General features: G+C 47.8%; 1 protein-coding gene across 1 annotated transcript in view; it reads right to left on the reverse strand.

The window, feature by feature from the left end:
• The window catches only part of ALG1 (ALG1 chitobiosyldiphosphodolichol beta-mannosyltransferase), a 59,860-nt gene that overhangs the window by 15,448 nt on the left and 19,677 nt on the right, over positions 1-24,735 (reverse strand). Inside the window, exons 7-10 of the mRNA XM_077275279.1 lie at positions 10,482-10,603; positions 9,902-9,940; positions 5,180-5,239; positions 771-881 (exon numbers count right to left, since the gene is read on the reverse strand). Coding sequence (XP_077131394.1) covers positions 771-881; positions 5,180-5,239; positions 9,902-9,940; positions 10,482-10,603 — 332 coding nt within the window. The remainder of the gene's footprint in view (positions 1-770; positions 882-5,179; positions 5,240-9,901; positions 9,941-10,481; positions 10,604-24,735) is intronic.

Raw genomic sequence — 24,735 nt, forward strand, 5'->3', positions numbered from 1 at the left:
CCCCACAGATGCCCCATATAATGCTCCATGCAGTTCTTTATGGCCCCATAGATGCCCCATATAATGCTCCATACAGCTCATTATGGCCCCATAGATGCTCCATATAACATTGTGCTGCACTAAAAAAAAAAAAAAAAAAAGACATACTCACCTCTCGTCGCTGCCCGCTGCTCCTCACCGTCCAGTCTCTCCGCAGTGACTGTTCAGGCAGAGGGCGGTGAGCACACTAATACGTCATTGCGCTCTCTGACCTGAACAGTCAGTGCAGAGGACGGGGAAGACGGAGCGTCGGTGGAATGCGGAAAGGTGAATATGAAATACTCACCTGCTCCTGGCGCTCCTGACGCGGTCCCTGCATGTCCCACGGTCTCCGGGCGTGGCAGCTTCTTCCTATAGTGAGCGGTCACATGGTACCGCTCATTACAGTAATGAATATGCGGCTCCACCCCTATGGGAGTGGAGTACATATTCATTACTTTAATGAGCGGTACCAGTGACATTCAGCGAACAGGGGAAGAAGCTGCCGCGCCCAAAGACCGTGGGACATGCAGGGACCGTGTCGGAAGCGCTGGGAGCAGGTGAGTATTTGACAGTCGTCGCTCCCCCTCACCCGCCGAACATGACTCGAGTATAAGCTGAGAGGGGCACTTTCACCCCATTTTTTGGGGCTGAAAATCTCGGCTTATACTCGAGTATACGGTAAGTTTAATTGCTGAAATACGAAATGTACAGTGAAAAGAAAAACAATCCCACAGTGATTATTTCCCTACCTAGTAATACAGGATAGTCTTCAGCTTCCAGCCAAGGAGTGCAGATTTGTATGTTGTCCAGTTGTAACTCTTCAATCAGCTTACAGTAGTATTCCTTCAGGGGCCCCTTACCTAAAAATGGCGCAGGCACAAAAACACCATCAGTACATACATACTAGAATTCTTTTCAAAAGAATATTAAAGGGAACCTGTCACCCCCAAAATCGAAGATGAGCTAAGCCCACCAGCATCAGGGGCTTATCTACAGCATTCTGTAATGCTGTAGATAAGCCCCCGATGTATTCTGAAAGATGAGAAAAAAAGGTTATATTATACTCACCCAGGGGCGGTCCGATCCGATGGGCATCGCGGTCCGGTCCGGGGCCTCCCACCTTCATAGGATGACGTCCTCTTCATGTCTTCCTGCTGCGGCTCTGGCGCAGGTGTACTTTGTCTGCCCTGTTGAGGGCAGAGCAAAGTACTGCAGTGCGCAGGGCCTCTCTGACCTCTCCCGGCGTCTGCGCACTGCAGTACTTTGCTCTGCCCTCAACAGGGCAGACAAAGTACACCTGCGCCGGAGCGTGAAGATAAGAAGAGGACGTCATCGTAAGAAGATGGGAGGCCCCGGACCGCAACACCCATCGGACCGGACCACAGCGGGACCGCCCCTGGGTGAGTATAATCTAACCTCTTTCTCATCTTTCAGGATACATCGGGAGCTTATCTACAGCATTAAAGAATGCTGTAGATAAGCCCCTGATGCCGGTGGGTTTAGCTCATCTTCGATTTTGAGGGTGACAGGTTCCCGCTAAAGGGATCCGGTCACCAGGTTTGAGCGATATGAGATGTGGCCACAACCTTTCAGTGGTGATATACAGCATTCTATAATGCTGTATTTCTGCCCCCAACCCAACCTGCAAGAGAAGAAGAGCTTTTACTATACTCACCTGTGGGGCGATGTGGTCAGATGTGTGTCACTTGCCTTCTTCTTGCTTCGTGTGGAAGCTGCGTCTCTATGCCAGGGGGCAGGCGTACTTCTCTGCCCTTACGAGGGCAGAGCAAAGTACTGCAGTGCGCAGGTGTCAGGAAAGGTCAAAAGAACCCTGACACCAGTGCACTGCAGTACTTTACTCTGCCCTCATCAGGGCAGACAAGTACGCCTGTGTAGGAGCGCGATGTCGGGGAAACTGTGTGGATGATGCAGAGATGAGTCATCCACACCAAGCAAGAAGACGGACGGCGCAAGACCAAGACCACAGACACCCCTCGGACCGGATCACCCCGCAGGTGAGTATAATAAAAAGTCTTTTTCCTTGTCTTGCAGGTCAGGTAGGGGGCAGATATACAGCATTATAGAATGCTGTATATCAGGACTGAAAGATGATGGTGTCATCTCATGTCAGTCAAACCTGGTGACAGGTTCCCTTTAAGTATATATATATATATATATATATATATATATATATATATATATATATATATATAGCATCGTGATTACTCGCTAATCCCGCCCCTGCACAGTAGCTCCGCCCCACACACATCACCACACAATCCCGCCCCGCACCACATTACCACACACAATCCTGCCCCCCACCACATTACCACACAATCCCGCCCCCCCACATTACCACACATAATCCCGCCCCCCACATTACCACACATAATCCCGCCCCCCACATTACCACACATAATCCCGCCCTCCCACCACATTACCACACATAATCCTGCCCCCCCACCATATTACCACACAATCCCGCCCCCCCACCATATTACCACACATAATCCCGCCCCCCCACCATATTACCACACATAATCCTGCCCCCCCCACCATATTACCGCATAATCCCGCCCCCCCACATTACCACACAAGGCTCTGTCCCCACACATTACCATGTCATCTCATGTCAGTCAAACCTGGTGACAGGTTCCCTTTAAGTATCTATATATATATATATATATGAGGCATCGTGATTACTCGCTAATCCCGCCCCCTGCACAGTAGCTCCGCCCCACACACATCACCACTCAATCCTGCTCCCCACATTACCACACACAATCCCGCCCCCCCACCCCATTACCACACACAATCCCGCCCCCCCACCCCATTACCACACACAATCCCGCCCCCCCACCCCATTACCACACACAATCCCGCCCCCCCACCCCATTATCACACACAATCCCGCCCCCCCACCACATTACCACACACAGTCCCGCCCCCCCACCACATTACCAAACACAATCCCGCCCCCCACCACATTACCACACATAATCCCGCCCCCCCACCACATTACCAAACACAATCCCGCCCCCCACCACATTACCACACATAATCCCGCCCCCCCACCACATTACCAAACACAATCCCGCCCCCCACCACATTACCACACATAATCCCGCCCCCCCACCATATTACCACACATAATCCCGCCCCCCCACCATATTACCACACAAGGCTCTGTCCCCACACATTACCATGTCATCTCATGTCAGTCAAACCTTGTGACAGGTTCCCTTTAAGTATATATATATATATATATATATATATATATATATATATATATATATATATATATATATATATATATATATATAGCATCGTGATTACTCGCTAATCCCGCCCTCTGCACAGTAGCTCCGCCCCACACACATCACCACACAATCCTGCCCCCCACATTACCACACACAATCCCGCCCCCACATTACCACACACAATCCCGCCCCCCCACCACATTACCAAACACAATCCCCGCCCCCCACATTACCAAACACAATCCCTGCCCCCCACATTACCAAACACAATCCCCGCCCCCCACATTACCAAACACAATCCCGCCCCCCACCACATTACCACACATAATCCCGCCCCCCCACATTACCACACATAATCCCGCCCCCCCACATTACCACACATAATCCCGCCCCCCCACATTACCACACATAATCCCGCCCCCCCACATTACCACACATAATCCCGCCCCCCCACATTACCACACATAATCCCGCCCCCCACATTACCACACATAATCCCGCCCCCCCACATTACCACACATAATCCCGCCCCCCCACATTACCACACATAATCCCGCCCCCCCACATTACCACACATAATCCCGCCCCCCCACATTACCACACGAGGCTCTGTCCCCCCCACCTGCGTAAGCGCTATTGAATGTTGTCATTATTTACTTTAGTTTAATCACTAGCAGCGTTAATTAGATAGCAATGAGCATGCCGAGCGTTAGCTGGCTGGAAACAGCTAGTCATGTAATATGGTCCATTGTTGGAAGACAGGCAGCGGGGCGAATCAATAAAAGCCGATGCGTTACAGCTCATTCACACATGACCGCATTTTTTGGTGCAAGTGCTGCCCAAAAAAAAAAAAAAAAGAAAAGAACACCACTCAGATCAATGTTATTCAACGCGGCAGTGCAAATCAGCAAATTTTTTTTTCACTGACCGAATCTGCGTGAAAAAGAGGGGAATAAAAAATAAATAATAATATTGCAGCATGCACTAGAGACTCAAGTTTATGGGTGCAAATAAAAAACAAAACAAATGGCACACGGAGGCACAGTATACAATCTGTTTTTTATGAATACATTGAAATTCTGTAACATAGGAAACTGTAAATGGTTTTGTGAATGAATGAAACTAATGATTTCTCATTAACTCGTGAACCTGCCCGTACAGTGAGGGTGGCTGGCTTAGCTACTGCTATGTGTAGTCACCCAGCCCCGTCACACATAGCACTCTACTGCATTAGTACGCTTTCACATTGTGTTCAGGCACCCGCTCAGTGGCTTCGTCAGAGCTTATGTCCGAACCCCCCGCAAAACGGGATTTAGACATATGCGCCGACGGGGTTAGTGCCGACAGAGCAAACATGCGCCCGGCCGTGCCTCATTTCCAGGTGTGTACGCCTACTGGAGGCAGACAGACGTAGTAGAGTGCATCTAGGTGTCCGCCTCCAGTAGGGGTATACGTGCGACAATGATTCACGACAGGGAACACATTTGCTCTGTCGGCACCATTATACACTATGACCCCATCCAAATCCTGTTTTGGGGGTTTGGATGTAGCCCTCATGGTGCCACTGAACGATTACCTAATAGCAATGAGAAGTAAAAGCCATAAAAACACTGCCGGGAGTGGAGTTGATGCCTTCAGACGGGGCACACTGGATAATAGATGCAGTCCAATAAGCTGTAGAACTTTTGTTTAAAGCACATTTTTAAAGTAGAACATTTTGCACCTGGACAACCCCATCAACATATAATCTATACTGTATGGTGACACCCATAAGAACATATCAAAATTCAACGACAAAATGGTCATTTTTATTTACCATTTTTTTAAACTATAGATATAATATTTTGGAAGAAAATCAAATTGATTACAGTATATGTAAAAAAAAAAATTTCCTTTACCTGTTATAACACATACTAGGCAGGGAAGCTTGGATCCATTTATAATAAACGAATCATAATCTAAAGAGAAAAAAATAGCACAAATGTAATAATGTGTTAACAATAAACTTTATTTGTGACTATTAGAAAATCCACAATTTCATATAGGAGGAGAAATTAGAAAAAATATATATATATATATTCTGCTTACGGCTCTACCATTCAGGTGAACTAAATAGCTCAAATCAGGAGACTGAATATTCATGATGTTGTTTTACCCATGCTGAGATCCCACGCGTTTTGGTCTCTTTCATAATAATAATAACTAGATGGGCATTTCCTGAAGGAAATACATGGTGCTTGAACAGCGCTGCCAGCTTTACAGCAGCACTTTTCATACACGGGACCAGGGGGGCCACTTACTTTTCCACACACGGGACCAGGGGGGCCACTTACTTTTCCACACACGGGACCAGGGAGGCCACTTACTTTTCCACACCCGGGGCCGGGGGGGGCACTTACTTTTCACACACGGGGCCGGGGGGGCACTTACTTTTCACACACGGGGCCGGGGGGGCACTTACTTTTCACACACGGGGACGGGGGGGCACTTACTTTTCACACACGGGGACGGGGGGGCACTTACTTTTCACACACGGGGCCGGGGGGGCACTTACTTTTCACACACGGGGCCGGGGGGGCACTTACTTTTCACACACGGGGCCGGGGGGGCACTTACTTTTCACACACGGGGCCGGGGGGGCACTTACTTTTCACACACGGGGCCGGGGGGGCACTTACTTTTCACACACGGGGCCGGGGGGGCACTTACTTTTCACACACGGGGCCGGGGGGGCACTTACTTTTCACACACGGGGCCGGGGGGGCACTTACTTTTCACACACGGGGCCGGGGGGCACTTACTTTTCACACACGGGGCCGGGGGGGGCACTTACTTTTCACACACGGGGCCGGGGGGGCACTTACTTTTCACACGCGGGGTTGGGGGGCACTTACTTTTCACACACGGGGCCGGGGGGGCACTTACTTTTCACACACGGGAAGAGAGGATGTCATATTCACTTTATTCTGATGTTTGACTGTGATAAATGATCATGTCCTAAAATGGACACCGTACATTTGCATAGCTGCCATCTTTGGAAGGTCAAGTTGGGGGTAATGGAAAGTTCGCCATTATTTCCTATGGGAAATTTTTTTTTTTAAATGCGATTTAAATAAAATCTACACATCGGATCGACTATAAAAGTCATAGCACACCTGTCCCCACCGAGGCCTTCGAAACGCCGCCTGAACGGGGTCTCTGCGCCGAGCGGTTCGGGCCGCATTAATTGCGGAAAACGCGGAGAAGAAGAAGAATAAAATATAAGAAATCGGATTACAATATGTTGCTTGAACCTAGGAGGGTTCAAGCACCATAATAATACTACTACAGCACAAGCTTAAAGGGCAACAAGTCACAAGTGTTGGAAGCCACCACCATTGTATTTACGCTGATTGCAGCACTGGAACAAAGCTTTTGAAGGTCCAACTTTTCGATTCAGTGTCTTATAAAATCTCTTCTGTCATTTATCACTTGTAAAAGGGTCAGGGCAAGATGATTGGGCATTCAACCATTCTCCCTGCTTCACCCAATTGCGGCTTAAAAGGTCTGCCTTGCGGTTCTCTTTTCCTTTTATATGTAGAGCTCTTAGAAAAAGGAGATGGTTCGCTGCCATTTGTCCAGGAATTGGACAGAGTTCCTCCTTGTTGATTTACATTGGCCACTGCTACCAGATTGTCTGAAAGGAATCTTACATGGTGATCATGCAAGGAGAATAGGAGCTTCTTTATGGCATAATCCTCCGCTGGTAACTCTCTCATGTTCGAAGAAAATTACTTCTCTTGTGCAGACTCCCTGGACCAGGTGATCCCCTAAATAGACTCCCCATCCCTTGGGGCTTGCATCTGTGGTAATAATCCCTCAAAATACACTTTACCCAATGAATTCTTTTGGCTAGATTTTCTATGTTCAACCACCCATGAGAACATTTTTTCCCAGGCAGCGAAAAAGAGGGAGAGCATTCCCTCACCTGGGTATAGGAGTCACTGGGAGGATTTATTTCCTTCACGGGAGGGACCCCCAAACATAAAACTGGTCATCCCATCTATCCTGATCCTTTGGGAGTCTTATCCTCTTGTACCTTCTTTTCCAAAAGGATCTTCTATAAGCTGGGAAGGGAAAGTTAGGAAATCTTTTTTTGTTTTTTTGCCATCTCCTGCTTTTTCCAAAATGTCATCCAAGACTGACCCAAATCAGTATTCTCCTTCCCTTTCAAACAGAATAGAGCATAGCTTTGACTTCGCTTGAATATCCCCCCAGCCAGCATTTCAACCAGAGAGCTCTACAGGCTGCATTAGGAAGTGCCGTTGATCTAGCTGCCAGCTTTGCAGAATTTGCTGATGCATCAGATAGAAGCACTGCAGCTCCCTACATTAACAAAATGTGGTCCAAATACTGTCCCTAACCAACTTATTCTTCAGTTAACCTTCCAGATGATCCAGCCAAACCATTAAAGATCTGGCAGTACATGTTGCTGAAATCGCTGGTCTCAGAGCTCCAGCTGATAATTCCCAGGTACCCTTCAAAAAACCTATCCATCTTCCTTTCCAGGGCATTATTAAGCATCTCCAAATCTTCAAAGGGTAAAGTGAATCTTTTGGATAATTCTGAGACAGCTACATCTAATTTCGGGCTTCTATCCCAAGATGATGTCTAGGCCTCATCAAAAGGATATTTCCTCTTAAACGATGAAGGAAAGACACCTCTTTTCTCGTGCTTTGTTCCATTTTCTTCTGATGAGGGCTTAGATCTTTTCATTACTAGGGAAAGTCTGACGCTTTGTTCTAGGGCACCCAAACATGATATCCTGGACAGATGTTTGCGCTTTCAGCTCAACAAAATCCATTGTGGATCTTACTGCCTTTACTAATTTATCCATATCCTCTACAAGAAAGCACGGAAGCCCCCTGCACTGCCATCCGGTGATGAAGTAGAAGAGGAATCCGAAGAAACGCATTCACCCCCTGACCTGTCTGATTCGTCCAACTATAGAGGTGATCTCCTAGACTTCCTAACTCTCCTACCCCTTTCTTCCTCCCCATGAGATAGGGACTTAAAAGGAATTCTTGATGTCCGCCATAATGATGGATCTTAATTCTGAGGCAAAGTTAGGGGATTCTTCAAACTGTTTGTTCAATACAGGATTGACAAAAGTCTTTTCTGCCGATAACTGGGCAACCCTTTAAAGAGCACCTTCCATGTGATTAGATTTCATTATGCTTACTTCCTAGGTTTTCCCTGACAATAAAATGAGAAAGAAAAGAAGCCCTCTTATAAAGTGAACTTTCATAAAGATCATTTATTGCACAGAAGTTATCAAGGGTACCAAATTCGGACAAGGAATGATGTCACCGGACTGATACCCTCTAGAGGATTTGGATTCATCCATTCTGTCAAGATCCACCTTATTGTAGCTGTGGGCTTGCGGACTGGTCCTACTGTCACTCCTGGTGCCACGCTTCTCACCAGAGCGATTACCACTGCCGCTAACACGCCGCCGCTAATGTTGCTGCTGCTATTGCTCAACATGCTCCTACTGGGGCTCCCGCTGCTGCTCCATTACTGCTGGAGGGATTGCCAGAGCATAAAACCCGCTCTTCTGGTGATCTAACCGCATTAAAAATACGGGACCTGCCAGACACAGCCAATCCCTCTGTTTATGACTCTTACAGTCCTATCCCGGAAGTGAACAATCACCTCTGAGTCAACTGTCACGCCTCTTTGTTGCGTGCCCTGCGCATGTGAAGACTCGGGATGCGTAGTAGACAGCCGACCACCGGGATTCGTACCAGTATTCACACCTGCACGGCAGTCAAGTCCCCCTTGGCCCACTGTGGCGCTTCCAGGACCCCTGCACTGGCCGCAGCAGGCAGGATGCCGCTCCCTGAATCGGCCGGCCAGACCCAACTAAGTCTTCTCAACTTCATCTGGTACCACAGATCCAAACAAAGGTTCCCCCGTCAAGGACAGGAAACCAACTGATGCGTGGGAGAGATACCGTCTTTTATCCAGTAGGTTTCCTGTCCTTGAGGGGCGGATCCCATCTCTCTGGTGCTGTCATGGTTGAGATAAAAAATACTGTATTTTGGTACTGACAACACTTTTCTCAAAGTGGCAGGCACCTCAATCTCACTACCAGGAATGTTGCTAAAATTTTTAGCTGTTTTTTTCTGTCAGAGGTTTGTCTTCAGGTCATAAATATATTGGTCTAGATTTGTTATCTAGTTTACAACTAGTGGAACACATAGCTGCAAAATCGGAAAAAGTAGTTGTGGTCTCCAAAGACGATGCAGGTGAACAATCTAGCCTAAATTAAAAGAAAGCTGCAATTTTGGCATAAAGCTACACCCACTTTTAATTTTTTCACTATCAGATGACAAATTTTACACTGCTAAGTTTGGTACAAATTACTTTGACTCCTTTTCATACTTCAGCTGGTGTAAAATGAACACCCTTAGTGAGTTTGGGTCACACGTTCTGGGTTTAGGGTTTCATTGGTAATCAGTGTAATACATAAGGGACGTGATAGAGCAGCAGAGTCACAGTAAACCCTTCTACCGGTCACAACTGGGTCTTAAGGTTAGGAATGAGAGTAGAGATCATGCAGAACATTACATACGGACCTTGCAGAGCACTGAGCAATACACTGAAGTCTTCATCCTCTGCAGAGACAAAAGAGTGCATTGGGAAAAAGCAGATGGTAATTACATGCATACAGCAATGTATACAAAAATCAAGGAACCCGTGAGTGATAGCCTTATGCTGAACTTAGGCCACAGTTACAGATCTGTTGTAGCACTCAGATGCAGCTTTTTTGATACATACATCAGTGTGTCAGATCCACCAGACTCCAGAGCATGTTCTATTCTCATAGAATACTAGATTGGTATGGTCCAACACCAGGCGTTAGCTCCAGTGCAGGTCACAACAGAGGCTGGGCTGCAGTACCTTGAAACGGCCACTGCATGGTGTAACGAGCCACAAAGTTCCAGCTATGTAAACAGTTTACATCTGACCACCGCAGGAACTAGTATGTGATCGAAGGTGGCGTCAATCCCCATGGATCAAATATTAATGACCTCTCCTATGGTCCTCAAACATCTCTATAGCCTTTATAAAAAGTGTTTTAGGGTCAGTAAATTGGTAACTTCACTACTAAACGTTAAGCTGATATTTATAGCCGAAAAGAGGAAACCACAATACCTGTCCAGCTTGTACTGCTGATCAGTAGAGCAGGTCGTCCCTCACGGGATCTAACAGTACCCGATGTAAGGTTTTTCTCTGTAAATGCAGATCTTTCAATGTGGGCTTCATTGCTCTCTAATCTGGAAAACATAAAAATACGGTCCTTTTAAAGCATAGTGAACGTGACTTGACATTTTCTAGCTGACAGAACTGTTCTGAAGGAGGTTTTCTGTACATACAGATAAAGGAACCATTCATCACATCCCCCCACCACGGTACTGATCATACAGGGAGAGCAATGGATAAAGAACATTTAAGAGGTTTGTCTATTGGGCCTGCACACAACGTGCTGACAGCAGCATAACAGGGGACAATCCGATGTTCGGCTCCATTTCATCACTGTTTTTGTTAAGTTCTTAAACTCAATATAAATATGCTTCTGAGAATTTTAAGTATATAGACCAGGATTGTCCAATTAAGGCTACATGGGAGACTGACTGTTGTGGTGAGCCGGACCAATAGGCTGAAATTAATTCTGTTTAATATTGATATTCACTACAATTAATATAAAATAATTATATCACTTAATATTAAGCAGAATTAAGTATTTCAACATCCCCCTATATACCGATTGAGCCCACACACAGCAAACTATATACCGTAAGAACCCCCACATAGCCTCCTATATACAGCATGAGCCCCAATATAGCCTCCTTGTATTCAGCATGAGCCCCACACAGTCTCCCTATATACAGCATGAGCTCCACACAGCCTATATATACACACTCAAGCTACTTACCAGGTAGCGGTGTTTTTCAGGAGTCCATGACAGCACTAACGAGAGAGGGGATCCGCCCTTCAGGGACAGGAAACCTACAGAGATAAAAGGGCGGCACCTCTCTCCCGCATCAGTTGGATTACAGAGCATGAGAGGACCTCCATTGATTAGTAACACATAAATATCTAACACAATTCACCTTGTGACTAAAATTTTAGAAAATTTATATATATAAAAATATACTTATTGTGGTGAAAACCATACCAGTAGAAAGGGAGGGAATATAGGAGTGCTGTCATGGACTCCTGAAAAACACCGCTACCTGGTAAGTAGCTTGAGTATTTATTCAGTCGTCATGACAGCACTAACGAGAGAATTACAGAGAAAGAGTATTAGGGAGGGACTACTGCTTCCAGCACCCTTCTACCAAATGTGAGATCGCTGGAGCCACCAAGATCTAATCTATAATGATTAAAGAAAGTAGATGGAGATGACCATGTGGCCGCCTTACATATGTCCTCAATTGACACCTCCGATCTCTCCGCCCAGGAAGTTGCCATGGCCCGAGTGGAATGAGCCCTTACGCCTTCCGGGACTTCTAGGCCACCTGCTGAATAAGCCAGAGAAATTGCCTCCCTAATCCATCTACCTAAGGTGTTTTTGGATACTCTAAACCCTTTTCTGACTCCCTGATATGATATAAACAAGGAATTATCTTTTTTCCAGGGATCTGTTAAAGAAAAATATTTAAGAAGGCATCTTTTGACATCTAAAGTATGGAGCTTGAGTTCCTTTGGGTTTTTAGGATTAGGACAAAAAGTGGGGAGATTTATCTCCTGAAGCCTGTGGAACTTTGATGCTACCTTCGGAAGATAGAGGGGATCGGTTCTTAATACTACCCTATCTTCTCTAATCTGCATATATGGAGTCAGTCTAGAGAGGGCCTGTAAATCACTAACTCTAACCTAGCCGACGTAAGAGCAACCAAGAGAGCTGTTTTAAAGGACAGGATCTTTATAGAAGCAGATTCTAAAGGCTCAAAGGGGGGTTCCGTTAACGCTGAAAGGACCAGGTTTAAGTCCCATGGGGCTAGTCTTTCCTTAACGATGTGTCTTGACCTAGCTGCTGCTTTAATAAAACGAGCAATCCAATAATTTTTAGCTAACCCACAATTATACAATGCACCTAAGGCTGACACCTGGACTCTAAGGGTGCTTGTAGCTAGCCCCATCTCTAGACCTCTCTGCAGGAACTCCAAGATCTTAGGAATATTAGCTTTCTGACCCATCACTGATCCTGAAACCGACATGAATTTTCTCCAGATTCTAACATAAATGTTTGTCGTGGAATTTTTTCTGCTCTTTAATAGAGTGTTAATGAGTCCATCTGAAAATCCCTTTTTCTTTAGTAATGACCCTTCAAATCCCACGCCGTCAAGTGTAAATTGGCCACTTGTGGATGGAGAATTGGACCCTGTGAAAGGAGGTCTGGGAGCTCTGGGAGAATCCACGGTTGAGAAATGGACATTTTCCTCAGCCAAGGAAACCACGGCCTCTTGGGCCAGAACGGCGCTATCAGAATTACATGAGCTTTGTCCTCCCGAATCTTCCTTAGAACAATCGGGATCAAGTTCAACGGGGGAAAGGCGTAGGCTATTTTGAAGTGCCAAGGAATTAGGAGGGCATCCACCGCCTCCGGATTGTCTCTGGGGTTTAGGGAACAAAACCGACTACATTTTTTGTTTTCTTTGTTGGCGAAGAGGTCTATCTGTGGGCACCCCCAACGATGGGTGATCTGATCGAAGATGACCTGATTGAGCACCCAATCTCCTTGCCCGAGCTTTCTGCGACTTAGAAAGTCGGCTACGACGTTGTGTTTCCCTTTTATATGCAGTGAAGTGAGCGACCGTAGATGATTTTCGGCTATCTGTAAGATACGACCCGATACCTCCATTAAAGATCTCGATCGGGTTCCCCCTTGGTGGTTAATGTAAGCTACCGTTACCTGATTGTCTGAGAATAGCCTGACGTGATGGCCCTGCAAGGATATAAGGAAATGGCTCAGAGCTCGCTCTACGGCTAATAATTCTTTAAGGTTAGATGACATATTCTGTTCGGAGTGTGACCAGACCCCCTGGACCCACAATTCGCCCATATGCGCCCCCCATCCCGTGGGACTAGCATCAGTGGTTATTACACGCGATATGTGGTTTATCCAGGGAACCCCATTACGCAGGTTTGGAGTGTGTAACCACCAATGTAAGGACTGAATAGTGGAATCAGACAAGGAAAAAGAACTATCCAAGCGACCCCCCAACAGACGAGTGTTGTGCAAAACCTCCCACTGTAGGACCCTGGTGTGGTACTGGGCCCAAAGTACTGCCGGGATACAAGACGTGAGTGAGCCTAACAGTGACATTGCTCCCCTCAATGTTATTAACGGATTATTAATCACTCTAAGTATCTGTCGTTGGATTTTTTCCAACTTAACGACAGGTAGACGGCATTCCTGTAACCTTGAGTCCAATATGAGACCCAGGAATTCTTGAACCTCTAGAGGCTGCAACCGCGATTTTTTAAAATTAATTATCCACCCCAACCTTTGCAAGGCTGCAATTACTTTGTGTAGTTGGGACGTGCAGTGTGATTCAGAATTTCCTATTATTAACAGGTCATCCAGATATGGAACTATGAGAATATCTTGCTCATGGAGGTGTGCCATAACCTCTACCATTATCTTCGTGAATACCCGAGGGGCCACTGCAACACCAAAGGGAAGTGCTCTGTACTGGAAGTGTTTGACTGATTCCCCTAAAAGGACTGCAACTCTTAAATAACGCTGGTGGTCTACGTGTATGGGGACATGGTAATATGCGTCTTTAAGATCTAAGACGACCATAAAACACCTGTCAAACAACAACTTTATTGCGGTTTTGACCGACTCCATTTTAAATGACGGGATCCACAAAAACCTATTTAGGCCCTTAAGGTTTATGATTGTGCGAAAGGTATTATCCGGTTTTTTAATCAAAAAGAGGGGAGAATAGAATCCTTTACCCCTTTGTACTTCAGGAACCTCCACCAAAACACCTTTCTGTTGGAGATCGTGGACCTCGGTCTCTAACGCCAGTTGTTCTGCGGGAGAAGAATGTATCGGTGTTATAAGAAATCTGTCCTTAGGCATGATCTGAAAGTCAAATTTTAGCCCAACTTCAATAATATTTAGGACCCACGGGCTATTGGAGATATTACGCCACTCCGGATAGAAGGCTAGAAGCCTGCCTCCTACCCGGTCCGTCAGTCATTGTGGCTTCCTGTTGTCTCGAAAGGAATTAAACATATAGCCTCTACCTTTCTTTTTATTGGCGTCATATCTGGGTTTATCTCTATTTGATCTTGTTCGGTCAAACCACCTCCTATTAGTGCCACGCCTGTAAGTGGGTCTACCAAGGTAGGGAAAACGTTTCTTACTGTCCCCCGCTTTTTCCAATAATTCGTCTAACACTGGACCGAATAAGTGCGCCCCTTCGCACGGAATGTTGCATAATTTAGATCTGGCCTGCATGTCCCCTTGCCAACATTTCAGCCAGATTGCTCTACGGGCTGAATTAGAAAGAGCGGCCGACCTGACTGCCAACTTGACTGAGTCTGCTGAAGCATCAGCCAGATACGCCGCAGCGCCCTGAATCATAGAGAGGGAGGATAACATTTCGTCTCTCGGGGTTTTGTTTTTCAGCTGATCCTCCAGGCTATCCAACCACACCATCATAGAGCGTGCAGTGCAGGTGGCAACAATTGATGGTCTAAGAGCCCCTGCTGAAGTTTCCCAGGCTCCCTTGAGAAACACATCTGCCCTCCTGTCCAGTGGGTCTTTTAAAGTTCCCAGATCCTCAAACGGTAGAGAGGATTTCTTGGAAGCCTTGGCTACAGCTGCATCGAGCTTCGGGGCTTTATCCCACGTTGCCGATGCGGACTCTTCGAATGGATATTTCCGTTTAAAGGATGGAGGAAGAGAACCTTTCCTTTCCGGTTTTTTCCATTCTCTGGAAATTAGGGCGCTAACTTTCTCTACCACCGGGAAGCATCTGCGGGATTTACGGTCCAGACCTTTGAACATGACATCTTGCATGGACTTTTCTGGCGGGGTCTGCTCAATTCCAATTGTGTTATTTACCGCTTTTACGAGGCGGTCTATCCGGTCAAAAGAAAAACAAGAATGTCCGTACTCAGTGTCCGAGGAGGATACCGATGTGTGAGAAGCTTCTGACTTTAGATCTCCTAAGTCACTGTCCTCACGTGAACTTGGGGATCCAGGGTCTATTATTTTAGGCCCCCTACTATGAGATTGAGATCTTGAAGAACTTCTAATCTCTTGTCTAACAATTTGTCTTAGACTAGTAGTGAAATCGGGTGTCTCCTCCGTTATTAGACGCTGGATACACGGACCACATAGTTTTTTAACGTATTCGTCAGGGAGAGGAATACCACATTCTGCACATTCCTTGTGCTTGGACTTAGAGGACCGCTTTTTTCCCTGATGTAAGAAAAGGGAAATAAGGGGAGACACAATCACTAAGTGAACTTTCACGAGGATCACTTACCCCTATAGTGTCTGAGTGGTACCGAAGATTGCGGGGGGACCCTCTCCACCGAAGCAACATCCATACGGCTTGAGGACTTTCCGGCTTTAGAAGATTGACCAGCTCTACCTCCAGGACGACTACTGCCACTAGAACGTCGCTGGGTGTTCGCTGCATGGGGCTTCTCCAGGGGTTGACACTGTTGCTCTGAAGGCAACGGATCCTGCTCCTGAGACTCCATTGTAAAAATGGAAGCGAAGCAAGAGGAAGCTGCAGCTGAATCATTAAATAGCCGGCCCCAACAGGTACCTCCCCCAGATGGGGGTCAGCAGGCCAATCCTGATGAACTGCCCGGTACATTACCGCATGTGGGAGGCCCCTCCTCCACGAAAACCACTACCAATGATACTTACACTATCCCCCAGGGGAGCGCTGTCGTATCCAGCCCCTCCTCAGATAAAAACTGCCACGAACGCTGTGTTCGGTAATTCTGACAGGGCGCCGCCATGTTATTCCCCCCTTGCGCGGCCCATTGCGCATGCGCCGCAGCTGCCCACCGAGCGCGGACCATAAGTGCTGGTTGATAGGGCACCGGTGACCCATAACACCGTGCGGTCATGCAGCACAGGGGGAAAAAAGCTACTCGGCTCCAGGGCACTACCCCAGCTAAAGGGAGCCACCAACACCCGCTATCAGAAGGAGGGCCTCCCACATAATACTTACCCGTACCTGCGGCGATGGGACACCGAAAGAGACAGCACTCCCCCTGAAGGCTGCTCCTGCTCTGCTGCTGCCTACCCCCACAGCCCTCTGTGGTGCGGCACTTCCAGCATCGCGATCAACACCGAGGAAGGGGACCTCCCGCCTCCAGGATCGGTGAGTCGGACCTGGGTCAAAATCTTCATTCTTCACCTTTCTTCTTAAAGGCATACTGTAGGGTCCCCTGTCAGGGACAGGAAACCAACTGATGCGGGAGAGAGGTGCCGCCCTTTTATCTCTGTAGGTTTCCTCTGTAGGGCGGATCCCCTCTCTCGTTAGTGCTGACATGACGACTGAATATATATATATATATATATATATATATATATATATATATATATATATATATATATATATATATATATATATATATATATATATATATATATAGCATGAGCCCCACACAGCCTCCCTATATACTGCATGAGCCCCACACAGCCTCCCTATATACAGCATGAGCCCCACACAGCCTCCCTATATGGCATGAGCCCCACACAGCCTCCATATATATAGCATGAGCCCCACACAGCCTCCATAAACACAGCATGAGCCCCACAGTCTCCCTATATACAGCATGAGCCCCACACAGCCTCCCTATATACTGCATGAGCTCCACACAGCCTCCCTATATACAGCATGAGCCCCACACAGCCTCCGTATATACAGCATGAGCCCCACACAGCCTCCCTATATACTGCATGAGCCCCACACAGCCTCCCTATATACAGCATGAGCCCCACACAGTCTCCCTATATACAGCATGAGCCCCACACAGCCTCCCTATATAAAGCAAGAGCCCCACACAGCCTCCCTATATACAGCATGAGCTCCACACAGCCTCCATATATATATATAGCATGAGCCCCACACAGCCTCCCTATATACTGCATGAACCCCACACAGCCTCCCTATATATAGCATGAGCCCCACACAGCCTCCCTATATAAAGCAAGAGCCCCACACAGCCTCCCTATATACAGCATGAGCCCAACACAGCCTCCCTATATACAGCATAAGCACCACACAGCCTCCCTATATACAGCATGAGCCTCACACAGCCTCCCTATATACAGCATGAGCCCCACACAGCCTCCCTATATACAGCATGAGCCCCACACAGCCTCCCTATATATAGCATGAGCCCCACACAGCCTCCCTATATACAGCATGAGCCCCACACAGCCTCCCTATATATAGCATGAGCCCCACACAGCCTCCCTATATACAGCATGAGCTCCACACAGCCTCCCTATATATAGCATGAGCTCCACACAGCCTCCATATATATAGCATGAGCTCCACACAGCCTCCATATATATAGCATGAGCCCCACAGCCTCCCTATACAGCATGAGCCCCACACAGCCTCCATATATACAGCATGAGCCCCACACAGCCTCCCTATATACAGCATGAGCCCCACACAGCCTCCCTATATAGCATGAGCTCCACACAGCCTCCATATATATAGCATCAGCCTCACACAGCCTCCATATATATATATAGCATGAGCTCCACACAGCCTCCATATATATAGCATGAGCTCCACACAGCCTCCATATATATAGCATGAGCCTCACACAGCCTCCATATATATAGCATGAGCTCCACACAGCCTCCATATATATAGCATGAGCTCCACACAGCCTCCCCATATACTGCATGAGCCCCACACAGCCTCCCTATATATAGCATGAGCTCCATACAGCCTCCCCATGTACAGCATGAGCCCCACACAGCCTACCTATATACAGCATGAGCACCACACAGGCTCCTTATATACAGTAACAACCCAGCATAGCCTCCCTATATATAGCATGAGCCCCACACAGCCTCGCTATATACAGCATGAGCCCCACACAGCCTCCCAAGATACAGCATGAGCCCCACACAGCCTCCCTATATAGCATGAGCTCCACACAGCCTCCATATATATATATAGCATGAGCCCCACACAGCCTCCATATATATATAGCATGAGCCCCAAACTGCCTACATATATACAGTAAAAACCCAGCATAGCCTCCCTATTTACAGCATGAGCACCACACAGCCTCCCTATATACAGCATGAGCACCACACAGGCTCCTTATATACAGTAAAAACCCAGCATAGCCTCCCTATATACAGCATGAGCCCCATACAGCCTCCCTATATACAGCATGAGCCCCACACAGCCTCCCTATATATAGCATGAGCTCCACACAGCCTCCCTATATATAGCATGACCTCCACACAGCCTCCATATACCGTATTTTTCGGACTATAAGACGCACTTTTTTTCCTCCAAATTTGGGAGGAAAGTGTGGGTGCGTCTTATAGTACGGATATAGCATGTGGGGAGGGGGGCAGCAGCGAGTGGGATCGCACTGTTATCCCACTTCAGGATGTCCCCCCGGAATCAGCTGCTGGGGAAAGCACATGGCCCCGCTGATTAAGTGCAGTGAATATTTATTAGCTGCTCCCCGCCCACCGATCAGCTGAGGGGTGAGCCAGGAGCAGCAAATGAATGCTGCACTTAAGCAGGGACACACAGTTTCCCCAGCACTGATTCTGGGGAGAATCTGTGTGTCTGGGGGAGGAGGAGGCAGCAGCAGGGGCCAGGAGATCGCTGTCTACCTGCCTGTGCTGGACGCGGAGCTGTCTGGTGCACAGGGAGGACCTGTGTGATGTCAGAAGTGGGCGGGCTGGAGCATCACATGGCAGCTCAGAGCCCTTCCTCTTCTGACATCATCACAGGTCCTTCAGACTCCCACCTAGAATCTGCAGCTTCCTCTTATGTCCTGCGCTGTGGAAAGGCAACAACAACAGGGAGGGCTCTGTGTGTGTGCAGCCATGGGATGCTCCAGCTTTTACCTCACAACAGTGTGGCTGGCTGCCACAATTAAGAGGTCAGTCTTTACAAAACACAATAAAGCACTCTGCCACTCCTTTGGTGAACTAACTCCCAGCATGTCATAGGATCTGCAGGACATGCTGGGAGTTATAGTTCTCCCATGGGATTTTAAAGCAGCACTCCAGTGTTATTTTGCAGTGCTGGAGTGGTGCTTTCACTATAAGCCCTGTGCACCCATTCTTAGGGCTCATTTCCACATGCGAGGCACACGTCTGTATCTCGCATGTGGAAACCAAGCTGTGGAGCCGGCACTCCAGAGCAGAGCGTGCGGCCGCATAGGAACACATGGAGCTGCACAACTCCGCTCCAAAGTGCCGGCGCCAGAGCTTGGTTTCCACATGCGAGATACGGACGTGTGCCTCGCATGTGGAAATGAGCCCTTATACTCACCCTCCAGCGTCTTCATATCGTACTTCACAGACACCACACTGGTCCCGCAGCTTCCAACATAATAATATACTATTATATATAATAACACCACATATATTAGTATGTTATTTATGTTATTAAATATTTTACCACATTTTTTTTGCTTCAAATATTTTTTTCCCTATTTTCCACCTCTAAAACCTGGGTGCGCCTTATAGTCCGGTGCGTCTTATAGTCCGAAAAATACGGTATATAGCATGAGCCCCACACAGCCTCCCTATATATAGCATGAGCTCCATACAGCCTCCCTATATACAGCATGAGCTCCACACAGCCTCCCTATATATAGCATGAGCTCCATACAGCCTCCATATATATATATAGCATGACCTCCACACAGCCTCCATATATATATATATATAGCATGAGCCCCACACAGCCTACCTATATACAGCATGAGCCCCACACAGCCTCCCTATATAAAGCATGAGCCCCACACAGCCTCCCTGTTATGATCCTAGTGGCAAGGATCGCAGGTCGGACTAGCTAAGTAACTGAACAGACTACTAGCTCTGGGGAAGTGGTAACTAGATTGACCGCAACCTGATCCTATCCGCAAACAACTATAGGCAGCCGTGGAACGTTACCTAAAAATCCTAGACGTCTCGTCACGGCCTGAGAAACTGACTATTCCTGGAGGGAAAGTAAGTCCTCACTTGCCTCAGTGGAAGACCCCAAAGATATAGAATAGCCCCCACAAATATTAACGGTGAGTTAAGGGGAAAGCACAAACGCAGAGATGAAATCAGATTTAGCAAATGAGGCCCGCTAATACTAGATAGCAGAAAATAGGAAGGAAACTGTGCGGTCAATAAAAAACCCTATTCAAAATATCCACGCAGAGATTGCTCGAGCCCCCGCACCAACTAACGGTGCGGGGGAAGCAACTCCGTACCCCAGAGCTTACCAGCAAAAAGAAATCACATGTTAGCAAGCTGGACTAGACTCATCATACACAGAAATCATATTGCAGGCAGATGAGCAAAAAATATTCAAACAGAACTTAGCTTATCCTGAAGAGGCAGAAAGCGAGATAATCAGGAGTAATCAGAATAGCACTGAATACATTGACAGCCGGCAACAAGTGGAAGTGAAGCAGAGCTAAATAGGAGCCTCCCTGGTGAATAACGAGGCAGCTGATTCAGCAGACCCGCAGGATAATAAACCAAACCACCAGGGGGAGCCAAAAAACCAAAGTCACACAATACCATCTGTGACCACAAGAGGGAGCCTGAAAACGGAGTTCACAACACCTCCCTATATTTAGCATGAGCCCCACACAGCCTCCCTATATACAGCATGAGCACCACACAGGCTCCTTATATACAGTAAAAACCCAGCATAGCCTCCCTATATAATGCATGAGCCCCACACAGCCTCGCTATATACAGCATGAGCCCCACACAGCCTCCCTATATACAGCATGAGCCCCACACAGCCTCCCTATATACAGCATGAGCTCCATACAGCCTCCATATATATATAGCATGAGCTCCACACAGCCTCCATATATACAGCATGAGCCCCACACAGCCTCCCTATATACAGCATGAGCCCCATATAGCCTCCCTATATACAGCATGAGCCCCACACTGCCTCCCTATATACAGCATGAGCCCCACACAGCCTCCCTATATACAGCATGAGCCCCACACAGCCTACCTATATACAGTAAAAACCCAGCATAGCCTCCCTATAAAAAGCATGAGCCCCATATAGCCTCCCTATATACAGCATGAGCCCCACACAGCCTCCCTATATACAGCATGAGCCTCACACAGCCTCCCTATATTTAGCATGAGCCCCACACAGCCTCCCTATATACAGCATGAGCACCACACAGGCTCCTTATATACAGTAAAAACCCAGCATAGCCTCCCTATATAAAGCATGAGCCCCACACAGCCTCCCTATATACAGCATGAGCCCCACACAGCCTCCCTATATATAGCATGAGCTCCACACAGCCTCCCCATATACTGCATGAGCCCCACACAGCCTCCCTATATAAAGCATGAGCCCCACAAAGCCTCCCTATGTACAGCATGAGCCCCACACAGCCTCCCTATATACAGCATGAGCACCACACAGGCTCCTTATATACAGTAAAAACTCAGCATAGCCTCCCTATATACAGCATGAGCCCCACACAGCCTCCCTATATACAGCATGAGCTCCATACAGCCTCCCTATATACAGCATGAGCTCCACACAGCCTCCCTATATACAGCATGAGCTCCATACAGCCTCCCTATATACAGCATGAGCTCCATACAGCCTCCCTATATACAGCATGAGCTCCACACAGCCTCCCTATATTTAGCATGAGCCCCACACAGCCTCCATAAATATAGCTTGACCTCCACACAGCCTCCATATATATATAGCATGAGCCCCACACAGCCTACCTATATACAGCATGAGCCCCACACAGCCTCCCTATATTTAGCATGAGCCCCACACAGCCTCCCCATATACAGCATGAGCACCACACAGGCTCCTTATATACAGTAAAAACCCAGCATAGCCTCCCTATATAAAGCATGAGTCCCACACAGCCTCCCTATATACAGCATGAGCTCCATACAGCCTCCATATATATAGCATGAGCTCCACACAGCCTCCATATATACAGCATGAGCACCACACAGGCTCCTTATATACAGTAAAAACCCAGCATAGCCTCCCTATATACAGCATGAGCCCCATATAGCCTCCCTATATACAGTATGAGCCTCACACAGCCTCCCTATATTTAGCATGAGCCCCACACAGCCTCCCTATATACAGCATGAGCCCCATATAGCCTCCCTATATACAGTATGAGCCTCACACAGCCTCCCTATATTTAGCATGAGCCCCACACAGCCTCCCTATATACAGCATGAGCCTCACACAGCCTCCCTATATTTAGCATGAGCCCCACACAGCCTCCCTATATACAGCATGAGCACCACACAGGCTCCTTATATACAGTAAAAACCCAGCATAGCCTCCTTATATAAAGCATGAGCCCCACACAGCCTCCCTATATACAGCATGAGTCCCACACAGCCTCCCTATATATAGCATGAGCTCCATACAGCCTCCATATATACAGCATGAGCCCCATACAGCCTTCCTATATACAGCATGAGCTCCATACAGCCTCCCCATGTACAGCATGAGCCCCACACAGCCTCCCTATATAAAGCATGAGCCCCACAAAGCCTCCCTATGTACAGCATGAGCCCCACACAGCCTCCCTATATAAAGCATGAGCCCCACACAGCCTCCCTATATACAGCATGAGCACCACACAGGCTCCTTATATACAGTAAAAACCCAGCATAGCCTCCCTATATACAGCATGAGCCCCACACAGCCTCCCTATATATAGCATGAGCTCCATACAGCCTCCCTATATACAGCATGAGCTCCACACAGCCTCCCTATATATAGCATGCGCTCCATACAGCCTCCATAAATATAGCATGACCTCCACACAGCCTCCATATATATAGCATGAGCCCCACACAGCCTACCTATATACAGCATGAGCCCCACACAGCCTCCCTATATACAGCATGAGCCCCACACAGCCTCCCTATATTTAGCATGAGCCTCACACAGCCTCCCTATATTTAGCATGAGCCCCACACAGCCTCCCTATATACAGCATGAGCACCACACAGGCTCCTTATATACAGTAAAAACCCAGCATAGCCTCCCTATATAAAGCATGAGCCCCACACAGCCTCCCTATATACAGCATGAGCCCCACACAGCCTCCCTATATATAGCATGAGCTTCATACAGCCTCCATATATATAGCATGAGCTCCACACAGCCTCCATATATATATATAGCATGAGCCCCACACAGCCTACCTATATACAGTAAAAACCCAGCATAGCCTCCCTATATAAAGCATGAGCCCCATATAGCCTCCCTATATACAGCATGAGCCTCACACAGCCTCCCTATATACAGCATGAGCACCACACAGCCTCCGTATATATAGCATGAGCCCCACACAGCCTCCCTATATATAGCATGAGCTCCATACAGCCTCCCTATATACAGCATGAGCCCCACACAGCCTCCCTATATATAGCATGAGCTCCACACAGCCTCCCTATATACAGCATGAGCTCCATACAGCCTCCCTATATACAGCATGAGCCCCACACAGCCTCCCTATATAAAGCATGAGCCCCACAAAGCCTCCCTATGTACAGCATGAGCCCCACACAGCCTCCCTATATATAGCATGAGCCCCACACAGCCTCCCTATATATAGCACGAGCACCACACAGCCTCCCTATATATAGCATGAGCCCCACACAGCCTCCCTATATACAGCATGAGCCCCACACAGCCTCCCTATATAGCATGACCCCCACACAGCCTCCCTATATACAGCATGAGCCCCACACAGCCTCCATATATATAGCATGAGCCACACACAGCCTACCTATATACAGCATGAGCCCCACACAGCCTCCCTATATATAGCACGAGCACCACACAGCCTCCCTATATATAGCACGAGCACCACACAGCCTCCCTATATAAAGCATGAGCCACACAGTCTCCCCATGCCCAGCATGAGACCCCCATGGACTTCCCATGCCCAGCATGAGACACCCAATCCCTCCCCATGCCTAGCATGAGACCCCCCCATGGCCTCCCCATGCCCAGCATGAGACCCCCCCATGGCCTCCCCATACCCAGCATGAGACCCCCCATGGCTTCCCCATGCCCAGCATGAGACCCCCCATGGCCTCCCCATGCCCAGCATGAGACCCCCCATGGCCTCCACATGCCCAGCATGAGACCCCCATGGCCTC

Source organism: Ranitomeya variabilis, chromosome 7 (assembly GCF_051348905.1).
Source record: "Ranitomeya variabilis isolate aRanVar5 chromosome 7, aRanVar5.hap1, whole genome shotgun sequence".
Taxonomy (NCBI): domain Eukaryota; kingdom Metazoa; phylum Chordata; class Amphibia; order Anura; family Dendrobatidae; genus Ranitomeya; species Ranitomeya variabilis.